Here is a 15,639-nt window from a genome sequence, read left to right as displayed (position 1 = left end):
ATTTTTTCCCTCTTTTCTCCACTGCTCCTGCCGCTAGATCCTACCTGCTTACATCGTTGTGGTTCACGCACCCACAAAAACGTACTAAAAAAGAAAAAAAGAGTCGACATCAACAACTGCGCCAGCATCCTTAGTTATTGAAGGCGATCATGGCGGATACGTATCAGCCCTCTCCCGAAGCGCTGGAGCAGCTGCGAAAGACCTTCCAGTTTTCAAGCACGAGCGCGAGGATGTGCGAAAAATGGCGGTTCACGGCATCGCCGAGCACAGCAAAGACAATCGCGACCTCTACGCGTTCCTCTCGACCACCAAAGGGGCGGCAAGGCCGTTGACACGCTCTTGCAGTGCTTGCACGCTGGCAGCGCGAACATCCTTGGCGACATTCTCACAATACTGATTAACACGTCGGCGGAGGGCTCGTGCGCGGAGGCGTTGGTGGGGCACAAGGTGATGCGCAAGGCGATGCGGCTGCTGGATGGGATGGAGAAGTCCGCCCTGCCGGACGCCTACGTGCGTTCAATAGAGAGATGACGTTCATGCTGTTGAGCAACTTGGGTCCGCCAGCCACGTCTCCGCCGTGGACGACCTGCTGCAAAAAGGAGGACGAGGACATGCGCGGCTTCTACCTCGGCAAGCTGCAGAAGTACTACGACTTTCTGACCCCCAAAGCTGCCAACGCTGTACCAAATGGAGAGGGAGACCGAGGAGACAGCGGCGGCGGCGAAGAAGCGCACCGCGCAGGAGGTGGACTGAAAGAGGAGGCCGAGGCGGAGCAGGCGGGCCGGGACCTGCGGAAGTGGATCCTGCAGATTCTGCTCAACCTGACGCGCACCTACGACGGCCAGGAGATGCTGCTCGAGGACGAGGATTGGCGCCTGACGCTGCACGACTGCCTCACCTCCGCGAATCCGGTTCACCGGCTCCTCGCGGCGCAGTGCTTCCGTAACTGCGCCAGCTCGCAAGAGGCAGCCGTTTGCCCTTCTCCTGAAGAGCGACTCGCTGGTCACGGCGGTCATCGGCTCGCCAGCCGCGACGAGCACAACGCGCAGGTGCAGCTTTGCCTGGCTGAGTTCATCGCGAGCATGCTAGAGAACGAGGAGGCGATGGCAAAGCTCGAGGGCATAAACGCGAAGCGGCTGCTGGCACACTCGGTGAAGGAGAGCCGCGACATGCGACGGTGCTGGAGCGCCGCCGTCGAGGCGAAGAGAAGTGAAGGCCGAGGAGGACAGCCGCGTAGAGGTGCTCGACGACGAGGGACGCCCCGTACCCACCGCCTCCCCCGCTCTCGCGATGGAGCCGGGCACCGGGGCGGAGGAGGTGGACAGGATCCGCTGCCTTCTGCCACTGCCGCTCCACCGCTGGCGGCTGAGGTCTGCGAGACGTTGGAGAGGCACGTGCTGCCGTACCTGGACGACATCATCGATGCGTATTTGGCACCTGGAAGCGATGAAGTGGACTGACGCGCCTCGTCTGTGGAGGCGACTATTCGAAAAGGAGGAGGAAAAATAAACAGGAGAGAGAGAGAGAGAGAGAGCCTCATCTAGAGAGATGTGACGAGGGCCAAGGAGAGAGAAGAAACAGAAACTCCTTTCTTTCCTTTTCTTTCTTTCTCGCCTTTTTTCTCCCAAGCAATGCGTGAAAAGTGTGCCAGCTCTTTGGTTTGATGCTGTGACTTGTGTGTGTGTGTGTGCGCGGCAAAGCGCATCTTTTTTTTTTGCAGTAACACTATTTCTTTCCGTTTAACGAGAAGCCACATGCACACCTCTTTTCTCCCTTTTGCATTCCTGGCTTTTTTTTTTTTTTGTTCTTTTCATAACACTCATGAACCGCACAAGAAGAAGAAGAAGAAGAAAAAGAAACGCGAAGAGGGATCTTTATCGATGCTCGTTCTTGCAACGACGATGCGCTCGCATTTCCTTTTCCTCCCGTCCTCCACACTTTTCGTGATGCTAAGGAGTGAGCGTTTCTCCCCGAGGGGGCGCGAGGCGGGCGGCGGAGGGGTCTAAACTTTTTTGAAACATCGCGGCCCCGTTGAGGGACCGATTTACCCTTCTCCATTCCCTGTGTCCTGCCGTTGCCTTCACGATCGATTCTGTGTTTTTATCCTTTTCTCACTTTACTTCCTTTTTTTCTTTTTCGTTATTATTATTATTATTTTTTTTTTAGTTAAATAGTTCTTTCTCTTTAGCACAACAACCGTTACCACTCCCCCGCGCTTTCCAAGCCAAAGCAGCCGCTTCTCTTCTCTTCTCTTACTTTTTTTTCAAAGGAAGAAAAAAACAGAAGTAAAAAAGAAAGAAAGAAAATGTTTCGCCGTCTTGCCGTTAACAACGCGCTCACGAAGAGCCTCAACACCTCCGCCCGCACCTTTTTCTACGCTAACGTCGGCGAGACGGGCATCAGCGGCGCCACCATGAAGGCCTGCCTGAAGATCACGCTCGGCCTTATTGTCTTTAACAGCCTCGTGTTCAAGTTCTTCATCTTCGATCGCCTGAGCACCCGCCACCAGTTTGTGGAGGATAGCACAGACCTCTGGAACGATGATGGCTCGGAGATGGACGGCGAGGAGGCCGTCGCCAACCTCCGCATCCAACACGAGCGCATTATGCCGTTCATGGATGACATCAAGGGCAAGCTCGGCGCATAGCGTGGCCTGACGGCAACAACAGCAAAAAAAGGACTTTATTTTTGTTTTTATTTCCTTTTTTATTTTGTGTTTTCCTTTTATCTTTCCGTAGTAGTCAATGTCTCGCAACTGAAGAAAGGGTGAGGACAGAAGGCAAGAAGGAGTGAAGGAAAACGAAAAAAAACATGCCTTTTTTCCTTTTCTTTTTTTTCTCCTCCTTCTTTTTGTTTGTCATACTCCTTCTGCCGCTTCTTTCTCCTCTACATCGATCTATCGAGTACGACCTTCCTTTCCCCCCTCCTCCCCCTTTGTAGCCATTCCTTTGCGATTCTTTCTAGGATCTCCTCCCCCCTCGTATCTCCTTCAAAAAAAGAAAAGAAAAAAAAAACACCAACATCAGCCACAAAAGAAGAACAAACGGAAAGGAGGTAAAAAGACACAAAAGCAAAAAGGAAAAACACACACACAAAGAGAAAAAAGAGGAAGTGTTGTGTTTTTCCTTTTTTGCTTTGTGTCTTTCTCATGAGTGCCTGTTGCCTCTTCCGGAGTGTGAAAGAGAGAGAGAGAGAGTGAGCGCGATAGGGCTTTGGGAGGCTGGCAACTTCACGCTGGCTGGCGTCTCCGCTCCGCCTCCTTTCACAGAGCTTCTTTATGTACAGCTGCTTTAGCCCTCCTTTTCTCTTCTCTTCTTTTTTTTTTCTCTTTTTATTTTGTACATGCACACACTTGTCCCTATTTTCTCCCCCCTTTTTTTTTGTAGCTTTACCAGTGGGAGGAACGCACAAACCTCATTTATACATCTTTTTGTGTATCCATACACAGAGACACACACACACACACACACGCGAAAGAAAAAAAAAGAAAAGAAAGGTAGACAAAAGAAGACGAGAGTGTACCTGCACTTGAGAGTGAGAAAGAGCTGACTTTCTCTTTGTCCACTACGACTTCCTTTTTCTTTTTTTTTTTTGTTTATCTTTTTTTTTTGTGCACTGCCGTTTGAACTTTTACCCAAAAGGGTTCCTCTTCTTCTCTCACCATTCCTACCATTGTTTCTATTGCGGTTGCTACTTGCGTTCACACCCACACATAAAAGGGAGGAAAACACACACACAAAAAAGGGGAAAAAGAACTTATTTTACAGAGGCAAGAGAGTTCAGAAAGGACTTATTTCTCTCTCTCTTTCTCTTTCCCTTCTTGCTGTCGCTAGGGCTGCTGATTTTTTTTTTTACTTGAGGAGGCAGCTTTATTCCTATCTTTTCCTTTTTTCTTTCTTCTCTTTTTTCATTTTCTTCTTTTCTTTTCGCAATTGCGTGTGCGCGTTTTTGTTTTTGAAGACAATCTTCTCTTTTCTTTTTGCGCTGATTACTGTATAAATATTCGTTTTTTTTTTTGCAAACCCAACAACAGCCGCAACGGCGACCCCAAATCAGTCGGGGGGAAAAACACGAAAAACCCTTCGCTAACCCCGTTGTTCGTAACCCCTTCTCCCCCTCTCCCCACCCCCACGAGAATCGAAGGCAACGGACTGATCTCAAAAAGCAAAATATATATATATATATACATATATATAAAATAAGGAGAGAGAAGGAAGACGGTAAATAGGGCAAATCGACGCGACGCATTTCCTCGCAGTGCACACCCACTGTGCAGAAACTGTTTTCTTTTTTTTTTTAAGAAAAAGCAGCCAAACCACATCAACCTCCTCCAAGTGAGAGGGAAACCCCTTCTTTTCTTTTTTCCCTTCTCTGTCTTTCACGCATGCGGAACCCCTCGTTGGACGCTATCAACTGGTTCATGAAGTTGGCCGCGGTGGCTTTGGGCTTGTGGAGGAGTACCGCGACCTAATCACCGGCCGCGAGGTCGCGATCAAGACCATAGCGCCGCCTTCATCAAGCAAGAGACGAAGCGCCTGATCCGCGAAGGTGGATATTATGTCGTTTCTGTACTCGGCCCATCCTCATGTGATTGACCATCTGTCGATGTTCGTGACGCCGTGCCTGGGAGCCGTTGACTCGCAAGTCAGCCTACCCGCTCCTGTGCCGCCCCAACTGAACGTGCAAGGCAGCGAATATGCGAGGCTGACCATGGATGAGAAGCGCTTCCTGCACCATCGAAATCTCTCCCAGTGCATCAGCACCATCCACAAGGAGGCCGCCTTCTCCCTGCATATTGTGATGCCACTTATGAAGGGAGACCTGACCTCCTTCATCAAGCTCTGCTCCTCCGCAGAGGATCAGCAGCGACTGCACCTGCCGTCCTCTTTTTTGATGAAAGCGGCAGTGATCTTTGCGTTTCAAGTCTTCTTTGGCTTGGACTACCTTCACAAATGCGGCATCATTCACCGGGACATGAAGCCAGAGAACATCCTTGTGCGGTTGAATGAGTCGGATGTGTTTTCTTCGTCCGCTTGCATTGCTGACCTTGGTTTGGCCCGCGATGCGGACGACAGCAGGAACGTTCTATGTCTGCACGCGCTACTACCGCGCCCCCGAGGTTGTCATGACGGCGATCAAAGACCACCCCGGGCTTGACGTGTGGTCCATGGGCTGCATCTTATATGAGATGTGCACGAACAAGACACTCTTTATGGTCCCCTCTGCGCTTGATGCGGGTGGGGCGTGGGCAGGCGTGCGCGCGAGCTCACAGTTGGAGGTGATCTTGAACATTGTGGGGACGCCGACCCCGGAGGACGTGCTGCGCTACATGCCAACAGGAAACGCGGCGACGTACTTGCAGCGGAGCCCGATGCGGCCGTCCCGCCTGATGGAGCTGCTCCAGCGCAATTGGGTGCTGGACAGTGATGAAAAGGACAAGGCACTGTGGTGCGACCTGACCGTCAACTGCCTGACCTTCTTCCCTCAGCTGCGGCCGACCGCGGAGGAAGCCTGCGCCCACCCGCTTTTCAAAAGCACAACATCCGCTGGGTGTCAACATCCTGCAGAACCCCAGTGGGACCTACCATCCCACTTACAGTGACAAAGAAACCGCCCGTGCCCTCACCGCCGAAAACAAGGGCCGAATCCTCGAACTGGTTCGTCGCAGCATGATCGCGACGACTCCGTACATCCGCGTCCGCCGCGGCGCCTCAGCGCGAGCAGGGCCGCCCGGCCGGAGCTCGACTACCACCACCACCCCCACAGCACCGCCGCCGCAGAGGAAGAAGTGGAAGAAGAAGAGGAAGAGGAATTCGACGTCGAGGCGGAGTACGCCATGGCGGACGACGACGAAGAGGAGGATTTCTCCAGTTCTTCCTCGCTCACCTCCACAGACTCGGACGAGGGCGGCAACGAAGAGCACCCCCCGCGACCGCCAAGGTGGCTACCGCCGGTACAGCAGTGTGATGCACGGCGGTGGTGGTGAACTGAGACCGGAGGACAGAGACAACAAAAACGAGGAGGAGGAGGAGGAGGAGGACGGCGAACGCGCAGGCGGCGACTATTTTGCATCGACCTCCAGCGTTCTGCGCCTTCGCACGCGTAGCAGCGGCGGCCCCTGGGCTGGCACCACCAGCTCTCGGCATAGCAACAGCAGCAGCCACCGCCGCAACGGCTCCACGCCGCAAGCGCCAGCAGGTCTGCCAGCGGGGTGGTAGCCAGACCGCCGCCAGGCGCCTGGAGAGATGGCCTCCTCCACCACCGCCGGTGGCCACGGGGATCGGCCAATGAGAAGGAGGCGGAGGCGGAGGACGACTCGCGGAGTGCCACCCGCTTTGCAAGCGTGATGGGCATCGACGCCTTCTCCCCGGACGCCGACGACGAGCAGAGCGTCAGCAGCAGCACGACAAAGCTGAGGCCGGGGCGGATGCAGTCGCGCACTCTGGGTCGCGCCACAGCCGCGGCAGTCTCATGCAGGCCAACAGTGCGGCCTCTGTCTTCCCCTGGCAAACGCTCGTCAAGCAACCTGGGCGCCGGCAACGGTCCCCGGACCCAACCAAACAGTGGGGAGGGCAGCGGCACCAGCTTGTCCACGGCACCTTCCGTGATGAGCTCGATGCACCACGCACCGAGTCTCTTCTACACCGCCGCGCAGAACCAAACGAGCATGACGAATTTGGGGCAGCGGCAGCGCGCTGCAGCAGTACCAGCAGCCGCTGGACGACAACCACTTGGACGGAATCGACTACGCCGGCTCGGGTGTGATGAACGGGAACGCCTCCAGCTGGTACTCGGCCAGTTTCTTCAACCTGGCTAGCACGCCCACTGCCAAAGACGTCCGTCGCAACAACAGCGACAGTAGTGGCCAGGTCGGTGCTCGGCCGCGGGCAGGCAGCAGCGGGATGGTCGGCGCGGTGGCCGCGGGTGGCAGCGATAAGGCAGGTCAACGCGCCTCTGTGCCCAGTCTCAGTGTCGGGGCTGGCCTTTCCTCTGGTCGACAAGAAAAACGCGGCGAGCATGACCGACGTTTCGCCGGTCGCAAATGCCTTTTGATGCTGCCGCAGCAGACGCAGCAGCAGGCACGTGTGGGCAACGCATCGAGTGGCGGGCGCAGGGCGGACCGCAAGGACAGCAGCAGAACGATCGCGCAGACCCGCAGCTGCCGACGACGCGGCAGCGTGGGGGCAACGACAAGAACCCGCACGCCGCTTCTTCCAGCACGCGCTACATCCAAGGTTCGTTGACGGATAAGGAAACTCAAAAGCCACCAAGGGCAGTGGTAGTGATGGTGGCCACGGGGCGTACGTTGCGGGGCTCTTCGACTATGAATACCTTTTTGAGGAGGGACCTGACGCCACGTTGGGCCGCGCGGGCCCTAACAGCAAGAATAAAGCCCGCCAAGCCAGCCCGGCAGCTCTTGCGTCCCCTTCGCCGACAGCCGCATCCGCGACGAGGACTACACATTCGGCGACGTGCGCGGCGTCCAGCCCCAAGTACCGCGCCCCGCAGCAACACTGCCGAGACGAATGGAACGGCTCGGCGGCAACCACTGCTGCCGATGCCGCCAAGCAAGAGATGCAGCCACTGGAGCCGCTGCAGGACAACTACTACAGCGCCATCAACTTGGCCGCTCTGCGAATGGACGACAGCGGCACGGCGGACCCCCTCCGCTACGAAGGATCGCACCCGGCGGACAAGAACGGCAAAAAACCAGGCAACGAGGGTGGACGCGGTGGTGCGGGGACCGAGAACGCCAGTCACCTCGGCAGCAGTGCCGCCTACAATTTCAGCTTCCGCAGCGGCGCCGTTCCCGGTTCAGCGAGACAACTCTCCCGGTCAGAGACCTGGCGGCAACGGCTCTCCCGCAAAGGCGAACAACGCACACCTGCTGGACGACGAAGACGACGAATGGCGCATGCCGGACCTCTCTGTTTCTGCCACGCACAGCCTCGTGCTCCCACTCGGCATCGGGTTTTCACCACCACCACCACCACCAACAACAACAGCAGCAACCCAAACAATGCAAATCGCAACGAGAGAACGACTTTGCGAGCTCAGACTCCATCATGAACCTGATGGAAAAGGTGACCATGGGTGCCGCCGCCGACGGGGATCTCTTGCAAGCCACCGCCGTGCCACGCCACTGGGGCACCTCTAGCACCTCTCTGCAGGAAACAGTGGCGGCGGCGGCCTCCGGAAGAGCAGCAGCAGCAACAACAGCAACAATCACAACGCAAGTGGCAACGAAGCGGAAGCTGCAGCGGAACGAAGTCACCAGGACAAGGGCGCGTGCCACAGCCAACAACAACCAAACAACAACAAAAAAAAAGAGGCGGCAGCAGCGTGTTGGTTAGCGATGATCCCGATTTTCCCGCAATTGCCGACACGGCGCTGCGTCTCCGCTTTCGCACGGTGGAGGCCTCGACCGCGGCGCACGGGATGCCGTGACGGACATTTTGAGCGAATTGGGCCGCAGCACACACAATGTCGCACGTTCTGAGCAGCTGCGCTCGCTGCTCTCTTATTTCACCTCGCTGCAGTATCACTGAAGACCGTGGACTAGCGAGGAAGCTCCCCCCTCACCTCCTACTTCCACCTCCCTCTTTTTTCCTCATCGCCATCCTTTCCATCCCTTTCCCCCTCCTTTCATACATTTTTTTTTCTTCTCTCCCCCTCATCATTGTTCTCTTCCTTTTTTTTTTCTTTCGATCGCTCTGTTACAAAACACACGCACATACACACAACACACTTACTGTTTTCCTTCTTTACTCCTTTTTTTTTTTTTTGAAAGAGAAGAGAGGCCTGCATTCTCTATTACTTTTTTTCTTTCTTTTTCTTTTTTTCTTTTTCTTCTTGTTTACTACTCGTTTTCCAACACAACCGCATCGTTAATCTCCACACACACACAAAAAACAGAAAAAAAAAAAGAAGAGAAAGAAGAAACCACCACGACCACAACAACAAAAAAAGATGATTGTCCACGTTCCACAGTAGCAAATCCCATTTCCCCGTCCATCATTCAGTACCGTAAGTGCTTGACAACGACAAGAGACGAAGTCTCCCCTTTTTTCTATCCTTTCCTTTTTGCTTTTCCTGTGAATGCGAGAGGCGAAGAAGGGAGGACATCCATCTTTGCCGATGTGCTTTGTTGTGCCGCCTCTTTTTTTTCTCTTTCTTTTTTCTCTTTTTTATCTTTTATCTTTTTGAGTGCACATAATAGCTATTCTTTGTTTGATTTGTTTTTGGTCTTTTCTATCTGAGAGGTGGCGGCTGACGTGCGTGAACACAAACCGCTCTTTTTTTTTTGTTCTTTTTTTTTTGTTGTTGTTCGCTTGATGAAAAAAAGAACTTTTTAATTGTGAGGTTTTTTTTTGTGTTTTTTTCGTGCTTTTTTATTATTTTTCTCCTACTTCACTCTTCAAAATTATTCACCTTCTCGCTATTTTCCAGAGATACGAGACCAAAAAAAAAAAACAAAAGAAGAGCAGACAACGCAAAAAAAAAAAAAAACACGGAATGCGAAGCTTGAATGGAAAGGAGAGAACACCAACAAAAAAGGAAGAAGTGGTTGACCATGTATATTGTACACCACTGGAAAAAGGAAACAGTCCACTTCTGTCTTTGCTTCTTCACATCATGATGATGCGAGGAGAAGAAAAAGGGGTATCCATACTGTGTTCTTTGCGCTTTCAGCGATTTCTGACCATGCGATGCAACAGACGTTTTGTTTTCTCTTTTCGTTCTTCTTATTTTTCATTCTTTTTTTCTGGAGGTACGAAGTGGAGGAGAAGGAACCGTCGCCGGCCTTCGACAGTGGACTAGCCTCGCTTATCACACCCTGCCTGTGCTTTGCTCATGCAGTCACAGCCGACCTCGATTGATTATCTTTCACGCAAAATAGACATTTCATACAGACAAATATACTTATGTAGAGAGGGCGACGTTGCCTCATCAGTTTTTTTTTTGGTCGCTTTCCCCCCTCTTTCACTCTCTTTGCCAAACTACGTTGTCTTTTTTATTATTTTTTAAAGCTCCGTTTCTCGTAATGTCCGGGAATGGTCACTTAACTCGCAGTGAACGGGTGTTGCCTGTCGCTGACGACGCCACCTTCGACCGCTGCGGACCGTGCCGTGCGCTCTTTCTCAACCAACGCGACAACCGAATTCTGTACGATCATGTTGACCTCTACTGGCGTGCGGAAAGGGCGAGAAAGAGAGACAGCGGTGTTTCACGCAAACGGTGGGCGCGACGAAGCTGGCTTCGCGGTGCGTTGCCTTTCCCGCATTGACCACCGCGACGACCGCGGAAGAAAAGGGTCTAACTGGTGGCGGTGGTGGTGACGGACCTTTTCCTTCTCCTCTTCCTCTCCTCGCTCCCACACTGACTCTACTGAAGGACTTCCGCAAAGTCATGGCACGCCGCCGAAACTTTTTGATGGTGAGGCGCAACCGCGTGATTCCCAACGGGCGCACTTGCAAAAGCGGCAGCAACAGCAAGGGCGACAACGGTCGCAGGACGACTCTCCGACCTCTTCTTCTTCTTCGTTTCCTCTCCCCCGCCTCAGCACGTGCTTGACCCGGTTGCCCTGCTTGCGCCTTACGAAACTCTTTTGTGTCCGACCTTACTATGCAGTCCACTGCTGGCGCCCTCCATTGATGAACAAATGGAGGGAAACCGCTGTGCGGCTACTGCTGCCTTTGCTCCTACCAAGCGAACCCAGCAGGGCGCGTCGCCGGTGTTGGGCAGAGACGGCCAAGCCCACCCCACGCCCTTCTCTGTCATTGCTGCAGCTCGCGACCACGTCTGGCTCAGGCCTTGGGGTGGCGACGATGGCAGGGGTGCCCGCACTGGAAGCTCTTCTTTTCTTCTCTCTCAGCATCGTGTATCTTGACGTACGCATTGGATTTCACACACTGCACGAGGAGGATGAGGAGAGAGAGAGTGGAAAGACAGGCTGGCGTAGATGGACGCAGCAAGACCGAGGGAAAAGATGCATCCGGTGGTGAAGCGATTGCGTCTTCCGCGCAGCCCGCGAGTAATCCCGCCCGTCCCGCCGGATTGGATGGCCGCATCCGTCGCCTGTGCGCGGCACCGGCACCGCCCAGTTCGTACCAGGAACTGACGGAACGGCTCAGCCGCCTTCTCGACGCCTTTGCTGAAAGCGAGGGGAAGAGTCGGCCCAACGTGACCCCACGTCCGCCAGTGCGGCGGCTACGAGCTCCGTTACCGCTGACCACTTCGATGTGCACGCGCGGAGGCTGAGCGCCAACCCGGCGCTTGCCTTGCTGCTCCTCGCCGCCCAAGAATGGGAGGAGCGCCGCGCGGCAACGGTCACCGCCGTCGCCCCTCTCGGGTGCCATGCGAGCGCCCTCGCGCTTCGCGACCTGTCCGCTGCCAACGCGCCTCCCCCTCGCCATCGCTGCCACCGCCACCGCCGCGATGAAAAACAGCAGCAAGGCCGTGAAGAGGGCGGGGACGACGACTACGAAGCGGGATCCGTTGTGCAAGTCGCGGAGGGGCACCGTTAAGCGGCAGACGCAGTGGGCACGTCGGGCAAAAGCAAGGCATCCACAAAGACAGCAAACCTCCAACGCGAAACGAAGGAAGGGCCGCAAACGGTGCCGTGCAAGGGGAACAGGAGAGTGACGAAGAAAACAGCGGTAAGGCAGAGGAGAGCGCGCCGCGCCGTGCACGTCGGCCGCGGCAACGAAACAACAGCTTTTCTTCGACGGCGTTTATGCCCTACGAGCGCCGTGACACCCCGCGCTTCCTTCACGACCTCCGCCTTTCTCCCCTCCCGCAGGATCCGCTGCTGCTGTACTTTATGCCTGTCTGGGAGCGGATTGTGCGCGCTTGCATAGCGGACACAAACCAGTTAAAAACACTGCGAGAGACTCTGTTAGTCATGGCCGGGCGCCAGTCCCACGAGCTAACGGAGCTTGCCACCCTGCATCGTGCGGCAGAGGCTTCCACTCGAAGCAGCAACCGCAGAGCTGCGGCGCCGGACTCCTCCTTGCCTTCTCCCCCCTGCGCGCCTGCTCTTTCACCCCCGCTGCCGCCGCAGCAGTTTCGCCTCTTGGCCTCCTTTCGGACGAACCCCACGTCGTTTGCCTTCTACGGCCCAGTCGAGGGTGTGTGGCGGTGGGAGAGCCGCGGGTGCTGGCGTGGGTTTATCGGCAAACTCGCCCGCTGCGGGCTGCAACTTTTTTCCAGTCACCAACACCACGAGCGGCCGAGTGGCAGTCTTTCCCACACAGGCTGCAAGCACACCGATGGCGGCGACCTGGTCTTGGAGACCTTTCAAGGATCCTTGTCTCGCTCTTGCATCGGCCTCCACGGCCGTCGCGGCGGCAACGTCAACGCCGTTCTTCCTCTTCCTTAATACGGACGAGGGCGCGAATGCTAGCTCCTCTGCGGTGGACGGTCCGCAGCACCAGCTACCTTTGGTGATGTCCGCGGAGGAGCTTGCCGACCTGCTGAACCGCTGCGGGGTGTCGCTGCTCCCTCATTCGTCCAGCACATCTTCTCTTTCCCCCTGCCCATTCGAGGCGCCAGTACCGATGCAGGGACGCTTTCAGTGGTGGCCTCCTCGCCGGCTGCTGCGACGCTTTCGCACCCGCCCACTCTCTCTCCGGCGGTATCACGCCGTTTTCTGCCTTTGCCGCAACGTCCTTCACGATTCCTACCGTCACGTTCCTTTCCGCTCCTTCGTCTTCCGTGCACCCGACGCAGCTGGTGCTACCGAAGCCAGTCATGCGCTTTGCCCTCAGCGTTTTTCGGCGAGAACTGCCCGTCTTGTACGACGCGTGCATGCGGGAAAGAGTGCTGGAGTTCCGCTTGCGTCTGCCACTGCGACCCGATCGAGCCGCGCTGCTGGACATGATTGGAGGAAGGCCGGCCGCGACGACGCACCCGCTCAACTTGTCCTTTCTCTCGGGGACCGGACAGGAAGTGAGTGTGGGGGCGCCGTCGCACATTGCGGCCGAGGCGTACACGAAGCTCCTCCGCGTTCTTAGAGGCGGCTCAAATAATGTGGAAGGTCGTAGGGGAGGTGAGGCAGGCCGTCCACTCGCGGGAAGAGGTGGAGAAGTTGCAACGTTGCTCCCCGCTGTTGCCTGGCGCGCGTCTCTCCTCCTTTCCGCCCGCTGCGCTCGCGAGGGCAGGCGAGGGAAGGGACTACACGAGTGCCGCAGCGCTACGCCGAGTGCTGGAGGGCGGCCTACCGGAGGCGAACGCGCTGCTCGAGTCTCTGCTTACGCGGTCAGGAAACATGCTCTGTGCCCTGCCTGTCCGCGCCAGGATTGCGAGCCGCGGCGCACCGCCTCTCGGCGAGGGGAGCGATGGGCACTGTCGTCCCCTTCCGCGCCGGCGCCGGCGGAGGTGGTGGGGGTGGCGGCGCACGTGACCGTCATCCAACTTCCCCGGCGCATTGAGAGTACGCTACTGCGCATCTTGGCCTGCCATCCCTCGCCATCCGCATTTACGGCTGTGGTGTCGGACAGCTTGTCGTGGACGCCGCCAACGGCACGCTGCTCGTTCAGCGCAGCTGCGGCCAAGTAGTTGCCTGGAGGCTGCCAGACTGCTACCACGCAGTGCGCGCCGTCGACGTGAGGCAGGCTGGCCAGTGGGGCAGGACCGTTCTCCGCACACCGGCCGTCTGCGTGCCAAGTCAAAAACCACTGCCACTGCCGGCTGACCTCGCGGCGGAGGCCGTGCCGCCGACTTTGTCCTGCCCGTGGGCGCGGTTGGACGCCTTTCAGCGAATGCTTGAGCAATACTTCGACGCCCTCATGAGGGGCGCCGAGTTCCCGTTGTCGACGCTGCAGCGGCCCACCAATTCCTCCGCGCCCCAGCCTGCCTTGGCAGCGGACCAATGCTCCCCTCTGACCCCATCCTCTCCTCTTCCTCTTCCTCGCCGCAGCCGCCGTCTTCGGGTTCGCAGGCAGCGCATCGAGAGTCTGAGCCTTTTCCACAGCGCGTCTTGTTAATGGGTGTTCATCGCTCTGCGGCGATGTTTGTCGCGCGCCACCACCCGAACTACTACACCAGCCTACGGGGCTGCGGCTTGGTGGACGCCTATGTGGCCGCCGTTCTCGAGGAGCGAGAGCTGCTGCCCGTGCGGCATCCACGCGACGCCGCTGCGGTCTCATCTGACAATGATGAGGACGGCGAAGAGGAGGAGGAGGAGGAGGAAGGAGCGCGAGGAAGGAGAAGACGACAGCAAAGTCGACGCAAAGACTAAATCACGGCGACTGGAAGGTGTTCAAGAAGACTCGATTGGCACCGCCAACAGCCTTGCAGACGGCGGGGAGGAGGGCAGCGTGGACGCGGCCGTGAGGGAGCGAAACCTCGCATGGCACTGACTTGAAGACGGCTCGACGCGGCTTCAACCGCTCCGAAGGACGCGCGGGGGGAGCCATGTTCCCGGCGGCGGCAACGCGTGGACACCAGGCGAATCCATGACGACCGGCGACGGCGTCAATGACATTGGAAAGTCCTTTCCCCTCCACCGTCCGTCGTCGCCGAAATCGCCTGTCGCAGACTCATCGCCCGTCTCCTTATCCTCTTCATCGTTCCTCCCTCTCCGCCTTCACACGGCGTCCAACCAGCCGCCCCCCGCACGGCGCGCGTGTGGGTGCCGGCGCTGGTCTTTCAACTTCTCTGCGGCCGTTATGTGCGGTGCGACTACGAAGATTGTTTTGGCCGGAGAGCGGGACACTGAAGCCGCACTGGGTCTTGCATCATCCATGAGCACCGAAACGGAAAAGGGGTTCGGGTGAAAGAAGAAGAAGAAGAAAGAAAGAGGGACCGTGCAGACGATTCCGCAGTTTGTCACCTTTTCTCAATTCTCTTTTTTTCAACTTGGTTTTTCTGTACAGTTCTCATTCTTTTTTTTTTGATCTTTTTGTTTTTGTCGCTTCCGAAGAGATAACGAAGTGTCACACTCACACACACACACACTCACACACACAACACACACACACACACACACACAACAACAAAAGAAGAAGGCACCGCGAAAGGAGAAATCAAGTAGCATCTCCTTGCACAGCACTGTTCTTCCCCCCACTCTCTTTTTGTGTCTGTCAAATTACCTCTTGATCTCATCGACCACCGCCGCCACCACCACCACCACAAAGGAGTCTTCATAGACCTTACAGCTCTTACAGCCAACTAACCTATTTTTACCACTCACTCTCTTATTATTTGCTTTTTTTTTTTTCAAGTCTCTCTCGCAACTCAGCGTTTTACACCAGTCCCTATTATTGCTATTATTGCAGTCGACCGATTCTCTCGATCTCTCTCGATCTTTTCTTTTCCTTTTTGCCTTCTTCTCATCCCACAACTCTTTTCTGTGATGTCCTATTCCGCTCTTTCCCTCTCCCGCCTTCCCGTGGAGGAAGAGTACCTGTCCGGTGAGGCCCCAAAGAAGAACTGCTCCCTGCTGCTCGAGCGGGGAATGCACCTGTGGAAGCCAATGCTCATGCTCCAACAGCCTGGACGGCGGCGACGATACGTCCTCCTCCACGCCGGTCCTTACGCTGTCGTTTGCCGTCGGCGGCATGACCTGCGCCTCTTGTGCGCAGCCTCTCGGCGGCCCTGCAGCAACTGGACGGGGTGCTGCTGGCCCGAGTGAGC

The 15,639-nt window shown here is 56.2% G+C and overlaps 1 protein-coding gene across 1 annotated transcript; it reads left to right on the top strand.

Moving 5' to 3' along the window:
- Positions 1-6,346: 6,346 nt before the first annotated feature.
- On the top strand, positions 6,347-8,354 carry LOC126767015 (AF4/FMR2 family member lilli-like). The gene is made up of 4 exons (XM_050484639.1): positions 6,347-6,759; positions 6,818-7,235; positions 7,342-7,813; positions 7,948-8,354. Exons 1-4 carry the CDS (start codon positions 6,347-6,349, stop codon positions 8,352-8,354), a joined length of 1,710 nt encoding a protein of 569 aa, XP_050340596.1.
- The last annotated feature ends 7,285 nt before the right edge of the window (positions 8,355-15,639 follow it).

Source organism: Bactrocera neohumeralis, unplaced genomic scaffold (assembly GCF_024586455.1).
Source record: "Bactrocera neohumeralis isolate Rockhampton unplaced genomic scaffold, APGP_CSIRO_Bneo_wtdbg2-racon-allhic-juicebox.fasta_v2 ctg3584, whole genome shotgun sequence".
Lineage (NCBI taxonomy): Eukaryota > Metazoa > Arthropoda > Insecta > Diptera > Tephritidae > Bactrocera > Bactrocera neohumeralis.
The sequence above is the reverse complement of the archived record's forward strand: the minus strand, read 5'-3'. Positions and strand labels throughout refer to the sequence as shown.

What these genes read in the sequence shown, in the direction of transcription:
- LOC126767015 (XM_050484639.1), top strand. Translation starts at nt 6,347, where the DNA reads ATGGGCATCGACGCCTTCTCCCCGGACGCCGACGACGAGCAGAGCGTC. An exon ending in AATCGACTACGCCGGCTCGG is followed by an intron (nt 6,760 to 6,817) that starts GTGTGATGAACG and finishes CAACCTGGCTAG; the next exon opens with CACGCCCACTGCCAAAGACG. An exon ending in CAGCACGCGCTACATCCAAG is followed by an intron (nt 7,236 to 7,341) that starts GTTCGTTGACGG and finishes TACCTTTTTGAG; the next exon opens with GAGGGACCTGACGCCACGTT.